General features: G+C 46.4%; 1 protein-coding gene across 14 annotated transcripts in view; it reads right to left on the reverse strand.

Moving 5' to 3' along the window:
• LOC106610060 (teneurin-3) overlaps positions 1–22,500 on the reverse strand; it is a 435,054-nt gene that overhangs the window by 142,316 nt on the left and 270,238 nt on the right. For 8 of the 14 annotated variants that reach the window (XM_014209180.2, XM_014209182.2, XM_014209187.2 and 5 more), the window contains 3 exons: positions 19,477–19,708; positions 4,487–4,585; positions 2,492–2,730 (listed from right to left, as the gene is read on the reverse strand). In XM_014209180.2, coding sequence (XP_014064655.1) covers positions 2,492–2,730; positions 4,487–4,585; positions 19,477–19,708 — 570 coding nt within the window. The remainder of the gene's footprint in view (positions 1–2,491; positions 2,731–4,486; positions 4,586–19,476; positions 19,709–22,500) is intronic. The other 6 variants (XM_014209186.2, XM_014209189.2, XM_014209188.2 and 3 more) reach the window with 1 other exon arrangement.

Consider the following 22,500-nt stretch of genomic DNA (forward strand, 5'->3'; position numbering starts at 1 on the left):
ATTCACGTACCTGCTGCGTTTTGGTCCTCCATTTCTACCAACGACAACCGTGACAGAATCACCCACCTTCAAAGGACCAAGCAGCAGAAGAAGGAGCAGAGGGAATTCGAGTCGGACTGGCGGGAGACATGGACCTGGGAGGAAGTTCTGGACGGGGCCGGACCTTGGCACCAGGCTGGGGATTATCGACGCCCGCAGTGGGAAATTGAGGCAGCCAAGGCAGAGAGGCGGTGGTACGAGGCCATGGACGCGCTGAAGGAGAAGCACGAGAGGCACCCCCAAGAACATTTTGGGGGGGCACACGGGTAGTTTGGCTAGGCGTAGGAAGAGCCGGAAGCCAGCTACCCGTGGTTATATGGAGGAGCGTATGGGGTGGAGAGCGTTATGTTTCGCTGAGGAGCGCACTATCTCACCCATACGCACGCACAGTCCGGTGCGAGTTATTCCAGCCCCTCGCAGGTGCCGTGCTAGAGCGGGCATCCAGCCTGGTAGGAGGATGCCTGCGCAGCTCATCTGGTCGCCGGTACGCCTCCGAGGACCAGGCTACCCAACTCCCGCTCTACGCACGGCTACCATCAGGCCCCTGCACAGCCCAGTCTGCCCTGTACGAGCACCCCGCTCGTACAGGGCTACTAGTTCCATCCAGCCAAGGCGGGTTGTGCAGGAGGTAAGATCTAGACTGACTGTGCGCCTCCATAGCCCTGGGTTTCCAGCTCCTGTCTCTCGTGCGGACCCGGAAGTGCGTCAACCCAGTCCGACTCGTCCTGTTCCCGCTCCCCGCACTAGCCTGGAGGTGCGTGTTCATAAGCTGGTATATCCGGTACCAGCACCACGCACCAGGATTATAGTGCGTCAGCCCGCCAGTCAACAGTCATCGTCAGAGCTGCCCGCCAGTCAACAGTCGTCATCAGAGCTGCCCGCCAGTCAACAGTCGTCATCAGAGCTGCCCGCCAGTCAACAGTCGTCATCAGAGCTGCCCGCCAGTCAACAGTCGTCATCAGAGCTGCCCGCCAGTCAACAGTCGTCATCAGAGCTGCCCGCCAGTCAACAGTTGTCATCAGAGCTGCCCGCCAGTCAACAGTCGTCATCAGAGCTGCCCGCCAGTCAACAGTTGTCAGAGCTGCCCGCCAGTCAACAGTCGCCAGAGCTGCCCGCCAGTCAACAGTCGCCAGAGAGGCCAGACTGCGCTGAACTGCCGGAGTGGCCAGACTGCGCTGAACTGCCGGAGTGGCCAGACTGCGCTGAACTGCCGGAGTGGCCAGACTGCGCTGAACTGCCGGAGTGGCCAGACTGCGCTGAACTGCCGGAGTGGCCAGACTGCGCTGAACTGCCCCGAGTTGCCAGACTGCCCAGACTGTCCCGAGTTGCCAGACTGCCCAGACTGTCCCGAGTTGCCAGACTGCCCAGACTGTCCCGAGTTGCCAGACTGCCCAGACTGTCCCGAGTTGCCAGACTGCCCAGACTGTCCCGAGTTGCCAGACTGCCCAGACTGTCCCGAGTTGCCAGACTGCCCAGACTGTCCCGAACTGCCAGACTGGCCCGACTGCCCCCCGGCGATGCCAGACTGGCCCGACTGCCCCTCGGCGATGCCAGAGTGGCCCGACAGCCTGGAACGGCCGGAACCAGAGCCACCTCCAGATATAGGTGGGTTGGGGAGGGGGGGTGTAGCACAGTGCCGTCGTTGACGGCAGCCACCCTCCCTTTAGTAGAGGGGAATTTTGGTTTTGTTGTTTGGGGTTGTTTGTTTTTGTTTTTTCGTTTTAAGGTGCTTCCGGGGTTAGCACCTTTAAGGGGGGGGTATTGTCACGTCCTGGCCAGTATAAGGTTAATTGTTTTTGTAGTTTGGTCAGGACGTGGCAGAGGGTATTTGTTTTATGTGGTTCGGGGTGGTGTGTTTGTGTAAAGGGTGTTTGATTTAGTATTTCCGGATTTTTGGTTGATGGTCTATGTGTTTGTATTCTATGGTTAGTCTGGTGTGTGTGTTTCTATGTTTGGTTAATTGGGGTTGGGACTCTCAGTTGAAGGCAGGTGTTGTCTATCTGCCTTTGATTGAGAGTCCCATATATTAGGGTGTGTTTGTGTGTGTGATTTGTGGGTGAGTGTTCTGTGTTGAGCCTATGCTTTGCCAGACTGTTTGTTAGTTGTTCGTTTTTCGGTTTTGTTATTTTGTATGTTCATTTTTGAAGATAATTAAAAATCAAGATGAGCATTCACGTACCTGCTGCGTTTTGGTCCTCCATTTCTACCAACGACAACCGTGACAAGTCCATCATTTTGACTGAAAAAGGCTACATGAAAAGTGCAATACTCTTAATGTACCCACGTGTTAGTGTGGGTTATCAGTGAATTTGTCAATCGTGTAGCTCATCTGCATTCAGGAAAATTCGCAGTAACAAAAGAGTGTTCAAATTAAGATCCTACATCTGTATAAGGTATCCACTACAGAGTGAGTGTGTGTGTAGGTGTTTACACAGTAGCAGTACTATCCTACCTATGCAATAGCAGAGCAGGACAGACAGCAGGACGGACAGTCCCACGGCGCTGAGAGCAGTGCATCTCCAGGAGCAGTACTTGGAGGACTTCTTAAACTTGAAGGCGGAGCGGGAGAGGGTGTTTCTGGGTAGGGGCCGCGTGGGCGGTGAGTAGACAGAGCCCGTTGCCATGGTGTAGCCTGGAGTAGCCGTGCTGAACAGAGGGGTCGTGCCGGTGCCTGTCTTGAAGAGGAAGTGCCTGGAAAAGAGGAGAGGAAAGAGAGAGGGAGAAGGAGGGTGAGAATGGAGATCGAATGGATCTACATCAGCTACACTTTTCTAGCCTGGTCCCAGATCTGTCTGTGCTGTATAGCCAACTCCCGTATAATGGTCATTCTTTGGCAAGATGGCATAAACAGATCTGGGACCAGGTTTCTGAGGTTCCTGTTTAAAACACAAACAAAGCAACAGCTACAGTAGCAAATGAACTAGACACTTAGTAGAAACTAACAACAAACAAACACTTGAAGGCCTGTGAAGCCTAAAACAGGAAGCATATGAACACGGAACAGACAGAGCATTCCAAAAATGTTATGGAAAGACATACAAGGACTGCGGTTGTATTTTTTAAATTAAAAATCCCCTTCCTGCAGTACAAATAGGATTTCCCAAGAGACCAGCTGGCTTGAGGTAATTACCAAGGTCAGCTATTTTAATCAAATGAATTAGTGTGTGTTTCTACTAGAGACTGTGTGTGTATGTGTGTCACTGCTCATTGATTGAACCAGGGAGCAAGCCAAAGGACAGAGGGCTTCACTCTAGTTTCCAATCAGACCCTGAAGTGTGTTTGAGGGTGCTTTACTGTGTGTGTGTGTGTGTGTGTGTGTGTGTGTGTGTGTGTGTGTGTGTGTGTGTGTGTGTGTGTGTGTGTGTGTGTGTGTGTGTGTGAGAGAGAGAGAGGGTGCGTGAATGCCCTTGTTTGTGTGTGTGTGTGTGCATGAGAATGAGAGTATGTGCGTGTGTGTGTGTGTGTGTGTGTGTGTGTGTGTGTGTGTGGTGTGTGCTCGTGCACCCTCACACACACAAGCATACACCACATGCAGGTAAAGCTGTTTCTCTGATTGTGAAGTAGATCTCAGTACATGAAACATTGAGTATGAGGGAGAAAGACAGAGAGAGAGAGAGAGAGAGAGAGAGGGAGGGGATTTAAGTTGTAGATCCATACCCCGAGGGACAGGGATAAGTGTCAGAAACACTTTAAAAATCCCTCAGGGATGACGTGTCCGTCTTCAATTTAGTTTGCTACTTCCTCGAGGAAGTAGCTCGCCCTCACTGAAAACAACTAAAACCCAACAAAGTGCGGGCCAGAACTGATAAACCCATCCCTGTATGTTTTTCAAATGTAAGCTTCATCCCTCCCTCTTTTCTTTTCACTCGCCAACCATGCCAAAGCCCAAACAGCAAGGCCAAGGTAAGCGATTCTCCAAAACAGGACTGGTTTAATAGTGTCTTTTGTCTTGCTTTAGACAAGCACACTGACAAGAAACAAGCATGGACACATCAGACAATGGGACAAACAGAGCTGATTCTAGCTCTAGAACCAGCCAGACAACACTGAGCCTTCCATCCCGTTACATGGTAACGTCTTGCTGCTGTGACACACTGGGTGAAGTCCGGGATAAGACTGAGGGAATCTATGTGAGAGGGTTGATAGGCCAACAAAAAGGCAGTAGTTATACAAAGGCTTGCATCCCAATAGCATTACAATATGACCCTTAAGGCATGCTTTCTACCCAGTGTCTTGTCTTACAGCGTGTCACCAATAAAGTTGTCGAAAACAAATGTACATGGGATTGGACATGTGCGTGACGCTAATCCCTCTGTGTGTGTGTGTGCTTGTATTGGGCTCAGTGTTGCCAGGGGTTACACGGCGGCTGGGGTTTGGCACCATGCGTAGAGGAGGACGACAAGCGGAGGGGATGGACACTCAGAGAGACTGAGATGGAGGCACGTACCCATCCCCATAGGCGCCTTCGTGACACGCGGGAGGAAACACATCCATCTCTATCAGGTTGTCATGCCCGTTTTCCAGAACGGCTTGCTTTGCTAATTTTCTACATGAGGGAGATGGAGATACCAGAGACATAACACAATTAGAGACGTGTGTGTGTGTGTGTGTTTAATCAAAGTGTATTAGTATACAACACAATTAGAGAGAAGGGAAGACTTGGGGAGATCAGTGTTATTGCCGACGTTATTAGTTTTGGCAGCCAGACACGTCGACACACACAGAGCGATGGGGAGATAGTCCCCCTGTGGACCTGTCTGGCAGACAGGTGTCACACAGACACACACAGCATGCAGGGTTGGAAGAACACACACGCGCGCGCACGCACGCACGGGCACGTACGCACGGGCACACGCAGTTGCGTAAGGACACACACTCTAATTAGGTCCCAAAAGCACACACTCAGCCAACCTGAGCATGCACACAGGCACACCTACCTACACACACACACACACACACACACACACACACACACACACACACACACACACACACACACACACCTACACCTACACGCACATATTCAATATATAAGCCGAAGCCCTCGATCCAGAGAAGTGACACATTCTAATTTCATTTCTATCTCTTTGTGTATTTTTCATTTTCACTTCTCTTTCACCTCCTCCCTCCATTTCCACAGCGGCAGTGGAGGAGAGGAGAGGGGGATAGATAAATGTGTGATGATGAAAAGAGACAGTGGCGGTGCGATCTGAGATGGAGGGCCTCGGAGGGAGGAGAGTCTTTTATTCCCTCCATAAAGCAGGCTGTTTAAGGCGACGCTGGCAGAGTCAATGTGTTCAATTGAGTTGTGGATAACCCTGTTATATAACCCTGCTATAGGCTTTTACATACCCCTCTCCTCTCTCTCTCTATCTACTAGTGGTGAGAACAGTCAATAAAATATATTTATATAACCAGAACAATAGTCTTTTACATGTTATTAGAGGGATAAAGTCTCTCTATTTCTCTTGTTACATTGTTTAATATTTCTTATTAGTTATCCCATTTGATATTGATCACTACACTGTTGGGTAGGGCTTGCAAGTCAAGCATTTCACTGTGCGTATGCATGTGAACTTAAAACTCTTTCACCCTCTCTCTCTCTCTCTCCTCTCTCTCTCTCTCTCTCTCTCTCTGATGAATTGTCCAGTTATAAGTCTTGACCACACACACCCTGACCTTAGTGACCTGTGCGTCATGGCAACGTAGCCCTCCAGCCCAGACTGACCCTACTGACCTGGCCAAATGGAGACGGTTCTCTCCACTCCCATCTCACCGTGAAGCACCACTCCAACGGCACGCCACACCACTGAGGGAGTGTGTGTTGAAAAGAGTGTGTAAGCACTTACTTAGATTTTGAATTTCCTTGTATTGTTTCCTTGTATAGATTTAGATGCCTTAAATGCACTTTAAATAAAGTTTTATTTCGTTTGCTATTTCCAGATTGATGTAACACTAAAGTACGGATTCCTACAGGTATAAAATGTTCGTCTAAAACGGTATAGCCAGTGAGCTGGTTTGTTTGGCTGTTGGTTTTCCTCACCCTAGTATTTTAAATTCTTATAGCGTTCACACATTGTTTTAGCGTACTGTAAAGCATTTAGCTCTCCAGGGTGCGTGACTCTGTGTGTGTTTACTACCCATTTGTCTTCTTAGACTTGATTTATATTACCCAAACATACATTACATTGGATATGCGATAGGCACTTCAGTATTGTTTATGACCATATCAAATTTCCAGGTGTCTGGATTGTATGGTTTATGTGCAACACATTCCAATGATATCTTTCATATTTCATTTTGTGGAAAAGGGAGAGAGAGGTATTTAGAAAAAAAGTCATACCTCAAATGGAAAATCTAATATGTTTGTTTAAAAAAAACAATGTGAGCGTTCTTATCAATCTCCTAATTAAAAAGACAATTCATTCGAATGAAAACGGATTCTGCGTTTATGGGAAGAAATGGTGATACTTTTTAATTGAATTTAGCTACCTTTTCCAGTTCAAATGGCTCCTTTCAACCAAAACATTATCTTTGTTCGCTCGTATCAGTGAAAAGATAGAGACGAAGTCTACATGGAAACGTGGCTGGATTTAAAAACGTTTTGAAACTATAATTAAATATTCTGATTAAAAAACCTGACAATGATAATAAAATCTTGACAAAGTTCAATGACTTCTTCCATGAGTATTGAAATCAAACCGCAACAGAGGATAGATATAATTGCTCCATCCATTCGATAGCATCTCTGTGCCCGATACCTACACTACGGGGCCAAAAGGGTTTCTCAGTGCTATGATAGTGGGCAAGCCGCAACCAGTTTCCATTGGCATTAGGGATTTGTAGATTTGCGACTGCAAGAGCAAAGGCACGCATGTGGCGGGGGCCACCATTGTTAATTGACTGGAGGTGGCCTGACGCTGAGCAGCATTACTATGCTAATCCCCCCATATCTCCTTTCACATCTCCAGAGCTTTCCAACAATGGGCCGAGGAGAGAGACGGTAACATTAGCATGTGGCCATAGAAACGATAATCTTAGCGTTAGCATGTTGACATCTATAAGAGTTAGCACAAGGCCATAGAGAATAAACAGTTTGTTAGCATTAGCATGAGACCATAAATAAGCTATATTAGCATTGAGGTCCTAAACACGCTAATGTTAATGTTAGCATTGGGACATATAGATGCTATGTGAACATTAGCAGGAGGATAGAAAAGCAATATTAGCATTCGCGTGAGGCTATAGAGAAGACATGTTAGCATTAGCATGCGGCCATACTGTACAATAGCTAGAACTAGCAGGTTAGCTACGTCAACACATTCTAGGGAAGTTAATGCAACATGCAGGCTCAGAGAAAAGACAAGAGGCTGAGCTACTTTGAGAAAATAAAGGGGCGGGGGAATCATAGTTGTCGTGAAATCTAGGTGTTGAGTTGCAGACCGGGCTAATGAGAGCTGATCCAGAGGTAGATAGGAGGAAGGGATGGAATGGCAAAGGAGTGTGTGTGTGTTTGTCTATGAGATGTGTGTGTGTGTGTGTGTGTGTGTGTGTGTGTGTGTGTGTGTGTGTGTGTGTGTGTGCATCTGTCTCTGTATGTCTATGATGTGTGTGTGTGCATCTGTCTCTGTGTGTCTATGATGTGTGTGTGTGTGTGTGTGTGTGTGTGTGTGTGTGTGTGTGTGTGTGTGTGTGTGTGTGTGTGTGTGTGTGTGTGTGTGTGTGTGTGTGTGTGTGTGTGTGTGTGTGTGTGTGTGAGAAACAGGCGTGGGAGGCAGTCCTCTGACACAACAGGTGAGAATGACAATGAGTCACGGATTGGGTGATGAGGGATTATCACCTCGGAATGAGACCTTTCACACTCTTCCCTTTCTGATCCTCCCATCTCTAACCTAACCCCCTCGAGTACCCACACACCCCTGTTCTATCCCGACTGATCGCTCTCTCTCTCTCATGTTATCTACTTATCCTTCATCTTCCTCTCCACCCCTCCTTGTCCTCCACTCAGACCTCTGCCATGCTATACCCATCCTTCCCTTATCCCTCTCTCATTCACAAAACAGCCCTCAAACACCTGGGCCTCCCCCTCCATCCATCCACTTTTTAACTCATTTAAAACTCAAAATCTCTCCACTCTCATTATGTCCCTCTCCAAAATCGTCACTTCACATTTTCATTATCCTGACATAAGTACTATCAATCCACAAAAAAGTACTATGTAATCCACAAAGAAATACAGAAATATAAAATGAAAGCTAAACGGTATTAATTCGATGACTACAGTCACAAAGCTGCAGGAGAACACAGACTTTGAAAAAGTACCAGTGACAGATGAAAGAAAGAAAGAAAAGAACCCCCCATATTATCAGCTCCTTCCTATAGGTGTATGGATGTATGCCAATGTCCATAATTGGCATTCATGGGATGGTGATGCTATAGCTTATCGCTCACAATGTTACCGGGTGCAACATTGATTTAATACCCCAGGCTGTAAATATTTCTACATTTTAGTCATTTAGCAGACGCTCTTATCTAGAGCGACTTACAGTAGTGAATACATACATTTCATTTTCATTTCATGCATTTTTTTGTTTGTACTGGCCCCCTGTGGGAATCGAACCCACAACCCTGGCGTTGCACACACCATGCTCTACCAACTGAGCCACAGGGAAGGAGTTTGTATAAACTTTATTAGCTAGTCGCCTCACGAACAGGACTGGAGAACATAGCCTGCCTTGTGTTTCTATAGATAGTCTGCGGCTGGTGAGGTCGGAGGTGTGTGGGTTAGCTAAAGGCATACGACAGTTGGTGTGTGTTTAGTCTGAAGAGATTAATCTCAGTGTACATATGATACGGCGTCTGTCTGTCTCTTCTCTCTAGGAGCTATGAGTGTGTGTGTGCGTGTGTGTGCGCGTCTCTCTCGCTTTATGAGCCAAGGAGGAATATGGTGTGAAGAATTCAAGTAAGAAATACTTTCAATGAATGAGAGACTTCAAGAAGCAGCTGATCAAGCCATTACAATGGTGTTGATCTAACTTTCTCATTTGCTCTACATGATAGTGGAATAATGTGTCTTTGATGAAACGCTTGACTCTCTGATATTACCTGAGTGTTTAAATGAAATAACCCCTGGGCCGTACAGACTTGCCACTCAGACTGAAATCCAGCCAGTGAAGCCGAGATGCAGCGTTAGCAGCGTTGGATCACATTTCTGATTTGTATGCATGTCTGTAACATGGTACAAATCATTTACAGAGACTTTTACTACAGTATTATCATTATTAATGTTGTTTTGTATTATTTAAAATAGCACTAAAAAATTCACATTGTTGATATTGCTGAATTAAAAACCTGTTGTTGATATACTGTCATAATGAAAAGTGTAGTAAAATACAGTATATCGTCATCAACTGTTCTCTCCAAGATGGCATAGCAGTCAGACGTCTTTTGTCCTCGTCTTGTCGTGTCCCGTGTATATATATTTACTTATTTTCTTCGCATATCTTTTTATATATTTTTTTTCTAAAAACTCAACTTCAAAGCACTCTCCTGCAACCCGCCTCACCAATTAAAAAAAAAGTATTATTCACCTCAAATCTGAAATCCACAACAGAAGCGAGCCAGAAGCTAGCCAGAAGCTAGCGTTAGTATTCAGCTAACCATGGTTGGCGGTCATCAGCTATCCCTTAGCTCGAATAGCTATCGCCAGTTTTGTACAACGTGAAGCAGACCAGAGCACACCGAACCTATTTTTCTCTCCATATCCCCGGATTTCTATCGCAAGCTCTGGACATTTACACCTGGATCTTGCAGCTAGCTAGCTGCTATCCGAGTGACTATTGGCTAACGTCGGTCCCAGAGCAAACATAAATTATTCCTGAGCTAGCCAGCTGAAGAGTTTCATCAGCCACTCCTGGGCTACAATCACCTATCCTGACCCGTTTTACTGCCGATGCGGAGCCCCACCGGGCCTTCACAACTGGACTACTGACGTTATCTGCCCGAGGGAGTTATCCAACTGGCCCCTCCGTCGTGACGTAACCTGAACGCCCATCTGCGGCCCGCTAATCGTTAATTGTCTTATCGGCTGCTATCTGAAGAGGTCTATCGGCCAATTTCCTTGGGCCACTATAACTGTAACTATTTTGCCAATTGGATTGGTCCCCTCTACCACAAGGAACCCCACTAATCTACAGACGGAAACGCACAAGGTGGCTAAAAACAGAGCTCCCTCCATCTTCTGCCAGCTAGCAATCTATGGCCTGGCTAGCTGTCTGAATCTCACTGGACCCTTATGATCACTCGGCTAAGCATGCCTCTCCTTAATGTCAATATGCCTTGTTCATTGCTGTTCTGGTTAGTGTTTATTGGCTTATTTCACTGTAGAGCCTCTAGCCCTGCTCATTATACCTTATCCAACCTTTCAGTTCCACCACCCACACATGCTATGACATCACCTGGTTTCAATTATGTTTCTAGAGACAATATCGCTCTCATCATCACTCAATGCCTAGGTTTACCTCCACCATATTCACATCCTACCATACCTTTGTCTGTACATTATACCTTGAAGCTATTTTATCGCCCCCAGAAACCTGCTCCTTTTACTCTCTATTCCGGACGTCATAGACGACCAATTCTCATAGCTTTTAGCCGTACCCTTATCCTACTCCTCCTCTGTTCCTCTGGTGATGTAGAGGTGAATCCAGGCCCTGCAGTGCCTAGCTCCACTCCTATTCCTCAGGCGCTCTCTTTTGATGACTTCTGTAACCGTAATAGCCTTGGTTTCATGCATGTTAACATTAGAAGCCTCCTCCCTAAATTTGTTTTATTCACTGCTTTAGCACACTCTGCCAACCCGGATGTCCTAGCCGTGTCTGAATCCTGGCTTAGGAAGACCACCAAAAACTTTGAAATCTTCATCCCTAACTACAACATTTTCCGACAAGATAGAATGGCCAAAGGGGGCGGTGTTGCAATCTACTGCAGAGATAGCCTGCAGAGTTCTGTCCTACTATCCAGGTCTGTACCCAAACAATTTGAACTTCTACTTTTAAAAATCCACCTCTCTAAAAACAAGTCTCTCACCATTGCCGCCTGCTATAGACCACCCTCTGCCCCCAGCTGTGCTCTGGACACCATATGTGAACTGATTGCCCCATCTATCTTCAGAGCTCGTGTTGCTAGGTGACCTAAACTGGGACATGCTTAACACCCCAGCCATCCTACAATCTAAGCTTGATGCCCTCAATCTCACACAAATTATCAATGAACCTACCAGGTACCACCCCAAAGCCGTAAACACGGGCACCCTCATAGATATCATCCTAACCAACTTGCCCTCTAAATACACCTCTGCTGTTTTCAACCAAGATTTCAGCGATCACTGCCTCATTGCCTGCATCCGTAATGGGTCAGCGGTCAAACGACCTCCACTCATGACTGTCAAACGCTCCCTGAAACACTTCAGCGAGCAAGCCTTTCTAATCGACCTGGCCCGGGTATCCTGGAAGGATATTGATCTCATCCCGTCAGTAGAGGATGCCTGGTTATTTTTTTTAAATGCCTTCCTCACCATCTTAAATAATAATGCCCCATTCAAGAAATTTAGAACCAGGACAGATATAGCCCTTGGTTCTCTCCAGACCTGACTGCCCTTAACCAACACAAAAACATCCTGTGGCGTTCTGCATTAGCATCGAACAGCCCCCGTGATATGCAACTTTTCAGGGAAGTCAGAAACCAATATACACAGGCAGTTAGAAAAGCCAAGGCTAGCTTTTTCAAGCAGAAATTTGCTTCCTGCAACACAAACTCAAAAAAGTTCTGGGACACTGTAAAGTCCATGGAGAATAAGAACACCTCCTCCCAGCTGCCCACTGCACTGAGGATAGGAAACTCTGTCACCACCAATAAATTCACTATAATTGATCATTTCAATAAGCATTTTTCTATGGCTGGCCATGCTTTCCACCTGGTTACCCCTACCGCGGTCAACAGCACTGCACCCTCCACAGCTACTCGCCCAAGCCTTCCCCATTTCTCCTTCTCCCAAATCCAGTCAGCTGATGTTCTGAAAGAGCTGCAAAATCTGGACCCCTACAAATCAGCCGGGCTAGACAATCTGGACCCTTTCTTTCTAAAATTATCTGCCGAAATTGTTGCAACCCCTATTACTAGCCTGTTCAACCTCTCTTTCGTGTCGTCTGAGATTCCCAAAGATTGGAAAACAGCTGCGGTCATCCCCCTCTTCAAAGGGAGGGACACTCTTGACCCAAACTGCTACAGACCTATATCTATCCTACCCTGCCTTTCTAAGGTCTTCGAAAGCCAAGTCAACAAACATATTACCGACCATTTCGAATCCCACCACACCTTCTCCCCTATGCAATCTGGTTTCAGATCTGGTCATGGGTGCCCCTCAGCCACGCTCAAGGTCCTAAACGATATCGTAACCGGCATCGATAAGAAACAATACTGTGCTGCTGTATTCATTGACCTGGCCAAGGCTTTCGACTCTGTCAATCACCACATCCTCATCGGCAGACTCAATAGCCTTGGTTTCTCAAATGATTGCCTCGCCTGGTTCTCCAACTACTTCTCTGATAGAGTTCAATGTGTCAAAGTGGATGGCCTGTTGTCCGGGCCTCTGGCAGTCTCTATGGGGTTGCCACAGGGTTCAAATCTTGGGCCAACTCTTTCCTCTGTATACATCAATGATGTCGCTCTTGCTGCTGGTGAGTCTCTGATCCACCTCTACGCAGACGATACCATTCTGTATACTTCTGGCCCTTCTTTGGACACTGTGTTAACAACCCTCCAGACGAGCTTCAATGCCATACAACTCTCCTTCCGTGGCCTCCAACTGCTCTTAAATGCAAGTAAAACTAAATGCATGCTCTTCAACCAATCACTGCCCGCACCTGCCCGCCCGTCCAGCATCACTACTCTGGACGGTTCTGACTTAGAATATGTGGACAACTAGAAATACCTAGGTGTCTGGTTAGACTGTAAACTCTCCTTCCAGACTCACATTAAGCATTTCCAATCCAAAGTTAAATGTAGAATTGGCTTCCTATTTCGCAACAAAGCATCCTTCACTCATGCTGCCAAACATACCCTCGTAAAACTGACCATCCCACCGATCCTCGACTTCGGCGATGTCATTTACAAAATAGCCTCCAATACCCTACTCAATAAACTGGATGCAGTCTATCACAGTGCCATCCATTTTGTCACCAAAGCCCCATATACTACCCACCACTGCGACCTGTACGCTCTCGTTGGCTGGCCCTCGCTTCATACTCGTTGCCAAACCCACTGGCTCCAGGTCATCTACAAGACCCTGCTAGGTAAAGTCCCCCCTTATCTCAGCTCACTGGTCACCATAGCAGCACCCACCTGTAGCACGCGCTCCAGCAGGTATATCTCTCTGGTCACCCCCAAAGCCAATTCCTCCTTTGGCCGTCTCTCCTTCCAGTTCTCTGCTGCCAATGACTGGAACGAACTACAAAAATCTCTGAAACTGGAAACACATCTCCCTCACTAGCTTTAAGCATCAGCTGTCAGAGCAGCTTACAGATCACTGCACCTGTACATAGCCCATCTATAATTTAGCCTAAATGTATTTATTTATTTATTTTGCTCCTTTGCACCCCATTATTTATATTTCTAGTTTGCACTTTCTTCCACTACAAATCTACCATTCCAGTGTTTTACTTGCTATATTGTATTTACTTTGCCACCATGGCCTTTTTTGCCTTTACCTCCCTTATCTCACCTCATTTGCTCACATTGTATATAGACTTATTTTTCTACTGTATTATTGACTGTATGTTTGTTTTACTCCATGTGTAACTCTGTGTTGTTGTATGTGTGGAACTGCTTTGCTTTATCTTGGCCAGGTCGCAGTTGCAAATGAGAACTTGTTCTCAACTTGCCTACCTGGTTAAATAAAGGTGAAATAAAAAATAAATAAAAAATCAAGAAGAGCAGTTAATCACTGTTGGTGTGTATTGTCTTTCTGCAGGGGAAGTTTATAAAGCATTAGGTTTATGGCTTTAATTACAGTCTATTCTGGTAGTCTGATAACAAGAAGCCATTTAAGTGACAGACACACACAGACAGACACACACACACACACACACACACACACACACATTTGTTTCCTAAATCAGGGTTGTCGTTCACACCCTGCTTGGCATCATCTCCTTGCTCTCAGAGGCTATGTTTAGAGTTGTTGAAGTTGTGTGGTTGGGATTCACAGATGTGGAAATGTGTGCGTGTGTGTCGGGGTATATAAGAAGCAATGCTTTTGTTATTATTCACTGACCATGCTGAGAGGACCCTATTTATGTATAGAGAGTTATTCATCTGCAGACGTGAGAGAGAGAGAGGTCTTTGAATGCATCAAGCACCACCATGTTAAGTGGTCTGTGACGTACACAGGTTCTAAGACAGACTCTTAGAACCTCTCAGCGAGAACTGGAGCACTCCGTCACTGAGTGGAACCAGACTCTATACAAGATCTCAATAGGAGGAGACAATAGATGAAGTAGCAAAGGTGAACACTCAACAGGGCTTTAGATGTAATTGGTGAAAGGAGCTAGCTAACGTTAGCTATAGTGACTCCTCAACAGGGCTTTAGATGTAATTGGTGAAAGGAGCTAGCTAACGTTAGCTATAGTGTCTCCTCAACAGGGCTTTAGATGTAATTGGTGAAAGGAGTTAGCTAACGTTAGCTATAGTGTCTCCTCAACAGGGCTTTAGATATAATTGGTGAAAGGAGTTAGCTAACGTTAGCTATAGTGTCTCCTCAACAGGGCTTTAGATATAATTGGTGAAAGGAGCTAGCTAACGTTAGCTATAGTGTCTCCTCAACAGGGCTTTTCTATGTAATTGTCGTGGTGAAAGGCGCTAGCTAATGTTAGCTATAGTGTCTCCTCAACACAGCTTTTCAATGTTATTGTCACGGTGAAAGGAGCTAGCGAACGTTAGCGTTCGTCTCCTGGGGATTTCTTCCTTATGTCCTCAGTATTAAATGAATATGTGACAATGGAGTAATCAGAGGAGTAATGGTGTAATCAGAGGAGTAATGGAGTAATCAGAGGAGTAATGGTGTAATCAGAGGAGTAATGGTGTAATCAGAGGAGTAATGGTGACAGAAGAGGAGGGTGGTTAAAGTGGGCTTATTGAGTTAAACGGTTATGATGGAGACCGTTCTCTAAGTGGGTGGTGGTGAGAGGGTGTGTGCGTCATGAGTGTGTAAGTAATTGTCATTATTTTAATGTACCCTATATTTACCTTTATAAGTACATCTGGCTATATTATTTTACTATTGCTTCATTGTTGAAAAAAAAGAATATAAGAACTGAGATGGAGGGAAGGGAAGCCAGAAAAACAAAACAAAAATGTAGCAATATTGTTGTGCAGAAAGTTGACTAAAGACCCGAGACAGCATCTGAAGCCTAAAGAAAATGGGCTTCTCTTGTACATTTCTAAGACAACACTGTGTCATTATTTCCCTTAAAGATGCAGCTGTTTTTTATGTGATCTGTCAACTGTTTTTATAAATTAAATAGTACACGTCATGCTGTCAATAACGAAAATCTTCCTGTTTTTATATATAGGATCTTTACTTTGTTGCCAGGCCGACCACCATAGTTGAGAAGATTTAAAGAAGACTTCACTGTCACGTCTTCCACCGAAGGTGGTTCCTCTCCCTGTTCGGGCGGTTCTCGGTGGTCGGCGTCGCCGGCCTACCAGCCATCACCGATCCATTTTTCCTTTTCTGTTTGTTTTGTCTTTGGTTCTTTCACACCTGGGTTCTGTCACGACTTCCGCCGAAGTCGGCCCCTCTCCTTGTTCGGGCGGCGTTCGGCGGTCGACGTCACCGGCTTACTAGTCGCCACCGATCCATGTTTCCTTGTTCGTTTTGTTTTGTCTTAATTATACACACCTGTTTTCAATTCCCTTATTATATTCCCTATTTAACCCCATTTCTGATTGTTCTTTGTCAGTGGTTGTTGGAGGGGTTTCTCCTCACCCTGTTATTTTGCTGTTGGACTTTGGTTTTTGAGTAAACAAGACTGTTTTGAACTCAACCCGTGTCCTGCGCCTGACTCTGCTACGTCTCCAAACCAAAAGCGTTGCAGGTTCATTTGGTTTAATTTCTGTGTGTATAATTACCCCTGTTGCCTGCTTACGTTTGTGCGGGATTATACGTGTTATGTTGCTCGTTGAGGTTGTGCCTCAGGTTTATTCACGTTTATACTGAGTGCGTATACGTTTAGGAGCGTTGTTTTCCTCCTCCCGTGAGTATTGCGTTCTCTTGTGTCGTGGGCGGTTTCTTGTTTTGGTATTGCACCTGACCTTTTGTGTGTTGTGGACTTGCCTATTAAAGACGCTACTTGGACATCTCTGTTCTCCTGCGCTTGACTCCTTCACCTACCTCTAACACAATTCGCAACATTCACAGAAGGAGCCAACATGAAACAAGATGTTGTAAGGTGAGATGACGTGTAGTAAAATACTAATCGTCGGCACACATGTAAACTACGTTTCCAATAAAAACCTTAAAACGGATGATACCTGCTCATCAACATCCTCTGAAAGAGAAGCGTTGAAGACTGGAGAGTCCTCCTTCCTACCCTTGAATTATTACACTTTGCTTTCATCATTTCTTCTTGAGCCCCAATGTCAAAAATAATGTCTGGTTTAGAAATGATGGGCTTGATTTGCGATTCAGTTTGTGCAGGGGGAACATTTATCAAATCCCACCGTCACAGAGCATACTCTCTCTTCTCTACTTCTACGACTCTGGCTGCCAAGAAAGTTCACATTTTAGTTTATTTCCCTGACAGGCTCTTATTGTGTATACACATGAAACACAACCTCCCTTTGCACGCACACACATTTAGCCTGCATCCCAATTTTTTATTTTTTATTTGACCTTTATTTAACTAGGCAAGTCAGTTAAGAATTCATTTTTATTTTCAATGACAGGAACACTGTCTTGTTCAGGGGCAGAATGACAGATTTTTTTTGTCAGCTCGGGGATTTCATCTTGCAACCTTTCGGTTACTAGTCCAACGCTCTAGCCACTAGACTACCTGCCACCCTATTCCCTTTATAGTGCACTACTTTTGAATGACATTATAGAGAATAGGGTGCCATTTGGGATGCAGACAGGGAGTGCTCAAATCCGCTAGTGTGAGCCAAACGCGTTTAAAAGGTGCCTACAAAGCAGCGAGAGGGAATCTGATACTGTGAGTACTCTGTGCTGTAGTGTTTGTCCATGTTGGAGCCAGAGCTTGGGTTAAAAGGCTTCCTACACACAGCAAGGGAGGATCTCTCCATCATACACAAACACAGACAGACACACACACACTGAGGGTCGTGGTGTGGTTTTGGACCGGGGCTATCCCACTGGCTCTGAATTGACCACTGCATTCCTGTGTTGTTTTTTTCCTTCCCCCATGGGCCCCGTTGCCACGGTGGAACTGTATTCCCTGTGGTCGTGGGGGCTAACACGAGCTTTAAGCCCCTCTTGTTAATAATAGATGTCTACATATTGCTTTGTCAATAGGAGATGAGGACAGCCAAGGTCATACAGGAGGATGGCATGGACAAGAGGAGAGACAGAGAGAGAAGGATGGACATATAGGAAGAGGAAATGGATGGCGAGGGACATGACGCCAGCTAGTCCCCCCCCCCGATATCCATCTGCCCGACACGCCTGTTGCAGATGATGTCTGGGGTTATGGTTGGTTCTGGTGTTGGAGACAGATGAACCATAAATAAAAGGCCAGAGAGGGAACGAGAGTGTGTGAGAGACAGAGAAACAGGGCCTCCCCTAGGAGAGTCAGGTGTGTTATTCAAGGGTCCCTTTACACACTGTTTGGCCTGGCACTTCTCTGGTCATAAAATATAAAACTATACAGCCAGGGCTTTTCACACACATATCACCCAGAGGCCCCCGGCCCTGCTTAACTCTACAGCGACACTGTCCTGTCCCTCCATCCCTCTATCCCTCCACCCCTCTATCCCTCTATCCCTCCATCGCTGCCTTGTAATGTTACATAGCCATGTCAGGGTTTTTTCTTCTCCTCTTTTTCTTTCCTTCATTCCTTCATTCTTTTTCTGGAGAAGAAAGGTGGGAAACATTCTGGACAAAAAAGGAGGGAGGTACAAATTGACTGTTGGATCTGAGGTCGGGGTTAGTGAGGGCGCTAACAAAAGAGTAGCGTCCTGTAACTTCTAGATTCAAACGCACACACATTCACTCTGGCAGCTACACACACAAGCACAGAAACACACACACACACACACACACACACACACACACAGACACACACAGAGACACACAGAGACAGGAGGGAGATTTGTTGTATTGTGTAACAATGAAAGCGTGAATGAACAGTGCAGGTAACTGTTTAAAACAGGGAGGAGGTAGAGGAAGAGATAACAAGAGAGGAGGTGGAGGAAGAAACCCATTAACACTATAACACCTGAGCCAGACTGCTGTCTACTAATAATACAGCAGAGGCACAAATGTATGTGTGTGTGTGTGTGTGTGTGTGTGTGTGTGTGTGTGTGTGTGTGTGTGTGTTTAAACCTCCCTCTAATGTGTCCCTAGTCATTGATTGACAAATCCAAAAGCTGTACAATAACACTTGGGAGGAAAGCCTTTGTGAACGGGCAGTGTGTGCTCGCACTCTCTCTGTGTGTGTGTGTATTAGTGTTTGAGTGTGTGTTCTCTGTAAGATCCTAGTTCTGAGGAAGACTAGAGTGGAGGAGGGTTACACTAAAGAAATACCCTCATCGTTCTGCCTGATTTTGGATTGCTTGGTGAGTTTCAGTGTGTTGCTACATCAGTATTGTAAATGTTTGGGTTGCCAGATTGGCTCTCGTTTGATTTGCAAAGTCACAAATGAGTATAGTTACTGGGCTGGCTGATGTAAGGGTTGCCAAGTTGGCTGAATTTTACAGACGAATGTTACGGTCACATGCTATTTTGCCCACTTTAACTAGTTTCGATTTTCCAGTTTAGCTAAGGCATGGTTCCCAAGGTTGACTACCTTGCCAGATTGGCGGTTTGGGTTGCCAGGTATTCTCACAAATAAAAAAAGAGATATGTGATCATGTCTCAATGTAATCAAGGTATGAAATTATGGTTATTTTCAAATACAATCTATTTTAGTTGAAGTGTACAAATTATTATAATTATGTTCCGGCCCCCCCGACCATCGGCTCTGACAAAAATCGTCCGGCAGCTGAATCTAGTTGCCTACCGACGGTTATGTTTTCCAGGTATGCTAATGTTATGTTATATTCCATAATGTCTTGATTTAGAGCAATCTGTTACCAGATTTGAGATTTGGGTTGCCGGGTTTGCTTAATTCATGTTTAATACAGTTGCCATGTATTTTTTTTTACCTGCTCTCCAGTGGCACATTGCTGCCCAGGACCCAGCTGTCCTGCAGCGGCACGGACTCGGGTGTGGTTTGCAGCTCGGCGGGGAGGGCGGCCGGTGGGGCCGGGCTGGGGTTACGGTTGCGGCTGCTCAGGGAGTTGTGGTTGAGCGCGGTGACCGACGGCTGCTGCTTGTGGGGGGGCGGGGCTGGCGGCAGCGTGGACTGGCCCTGCTGATGGTGATTGGACGGCTGCTCTGTATAGGAGAGGACATAAGAGATGGGGAAGGGTTAGTGATTTGGGGTTTGATAGAGAAAGGAAAATACCTGTAACACAGTTAGTTACAGGTTTGAGCAAACGAAGATGACAAAAAGATGACAGCCCCACCAAAGAAACATTCAACAGCAGAATGTTGTGTTCAGTAAAATGTACTGATGCTTACTGTGCCTCTGGAGTCTCCCTCTCTCTCCCATATGCTATCATCCTGGGTAATTAATCATCACACTTAAGTAAACCTATTTGGATGAGTGCAGGCATCATTACAACACAACATCTGGCTGCTATTACAACACTACAATGATGGACTAAACCATTGAACACTCCTGCCACACACCCACAAGCACACACACACACACACACACACACACACACACACACACACACACACACACACACACACACACACACACACACACACACATCCCCTCCCCTCCTTCTCCTCCCTCAGTACTGCTCTGTTTACCTCAGAGCCTGAAAGATGCCCATTCTATATATATTTTATAATTAAACCATTATTTAATTAGGCAAGTCAGTTAAGAACAAATTCTTATTTACAATGACTGCCTACCGGGGAACAGTGGGTTAACTGCCTTGTTCAGGGGCAGAACAACAGGTTTTTACCTTGTCAGCTCGGGGATTCAATCCAGCATCCTTTCGGTTACTGGCCCAACTCTCTAACCACGAGGCTACCTGCCTTCGAATACCAACAATATCTCAGAGATGATGATTACAGGTGGTTATACACGAGAGGAAAAAAACTTGGGAAGACAAATGACGAAACCAGTCAGAGAACAACAGGTCACAGTGAACGTCGTTACAGTCTAGACCCCCTCTAATCTGCCCTCAGGGTTACAGTCTAGACCGTCTCTAATCTGCCCTCAGGGTTACAGTCTAGACCGTCTCTAATCTGCCCTCAGGGTTACAGTCTAGACCGCCTCTAATCTGCCCTCAGGGTTACAGTCTAGACCGCCTCTAATCTGCCCTCAGGGTTACAGTCTAGACCGCCTCTAATCTGCCCTCAGGGTTACAGTCTAGACCGCCTCTAATCTGCCCTCAGGGTTACAGTCTAGACCGTCTCTAATCTGCCCTCAGGGTTACAGTCTAGACCGCCTCTAATCTGCCCTCAGGGTTACAGTCTAGATCCCCTCTAATCTGCCCTCAGGGTTACAGCCTAGACCGCCTCTAATCTGCCCTCAGGGTTACAGTCTAGACCGTCTCTAATCTGCCCTCAGGGTTACAGTCTAGACCCCCTCTAATCTGCCCTCAGGGTTACAGTCTAGATCCCCTCTAATCTGCCCTCAGGGTTACAGTCTAGATCCCCTCTAATCTGCCCTCAGGGTTACAGTCTAGACCGTCTCTAATCTGCCCTCAGGGTTACAGTCTAGACCGTCTCTAATCTGCCCTCAGGGTTACAGTCTAGACCGCCTCTAATCTGCCCTCAGGGTTACAGTCTAGACCGTCTCTAATCTGCCCTCAGGGTTACAGTCTAGACCGCCTCTAATCTGCCCTCAGGGTTACAGTCTAGATCCCCTCTAATCTGCCCTCAGGGTTACAGCCTAGACCGCCTCTAATCTGCCCTCAGGGTTACAGTCTAGACCGCCTCTAATCTGCCCTCAGGGTTACAGTCTAGACCGCCTCTAATCTGCCCTCAGGGTTACAGTCTAGACCGTCTCTAATCTGCCCTCAGGGTTACAGTCTAGACCGCCTCTAATCTGCCCTTAGGGTTTTAGTCTAGACCGTCTCTAATGTGCCCTCAGGGTTACAGCCTAGACCGCCTCTAATCTGCCCTCAGGGTTACAGCCTAGACCGCCTCTAATCTGCCCTCAGGGTTACAGGCTAGACCGCCTCTAATCTGCCCTCAGGGTTACAGTCTAGACCGCCTCTAATCTGCCCTCAGGGTTACAGTCTAGACCGTCTCTAATCTGCCCTCAGAGGGGTTACAGTCTAGACCGCCTCTAATCTGCCCTCAGGGTTACAGTCTGAGAAGACTAGCGGAATGAGCAGCGTGCAAACAAGGAGGAGATGGCGGGAGGAAGGGATATTTCTGCAATCTTCCTCTCCTAGAACGGCGTTTTAAATGAAAGCGGGAGGAAGAGAGGAAGAAGAGGAGGAGGGGAGATTCCAGATATTCTCCTAGATATTCTCCTAGCTCGCCGCGGAGACCATCAGTGAGAGATCAACAGCAGACGTTTCATTACGGTTCTTAACTGAACGTTTCATATCTGATTATGAGGCTGCTAGAACTAATGACCTTCACAGCCCTGCAGTCTACTGTGCTCTGGAGGCTCTTTTACAAAGCTACAGCAATTACCTCCTAACACACATTGCTGTCACACACACACACACACCCCATGCAACACGCTCCCATAAACAACCAACTGAAACAGTCATTATTATTCAAACTCCCACACAGATATTTCACGGCACGCGCACGCACGCACACACACACACACACACACACAGAGAGTAAGGAAAAGAGCATAGATAGCGTTTTAATTCCGGGGTGTTGGGTTCCCAAGTGCCTCTGCATCTGGTAGATTACCCAGGAGATGATTGGCACACTGTCTCTCTCTCTCTCGGTCTCAGTCTCTCTCTCTCTCCCTCTCTCTCCCTCTCTCTCTCTCTGTCTCAGTCTCTCTCAGTCTCAGTCTCTCTCTCTCAGTCTCTATCTCTCAGTCTCAGTCTCTCTCTCTCTCTCTCTCTCTCTCGGGCTCACGCTCTCTCTCTCTCTCCCTCTCTCTCCCTCTCTCTCTCTCTCGGTCTCAGTCT

Source organism: Salmo salar, chromosome ssa08 (genome assembly GCF_905237065.1).
Source record: "Salmo salar chromosome ssa08, Ssal_v3.1, whole genome shotgun sequence".
Classification (NCBI taxonomy): Eukaryota; Metazoa; Chordata; class Actinopteri; order Salmoniformes; family Salmonidae; genus Salmo; species Salmo salar.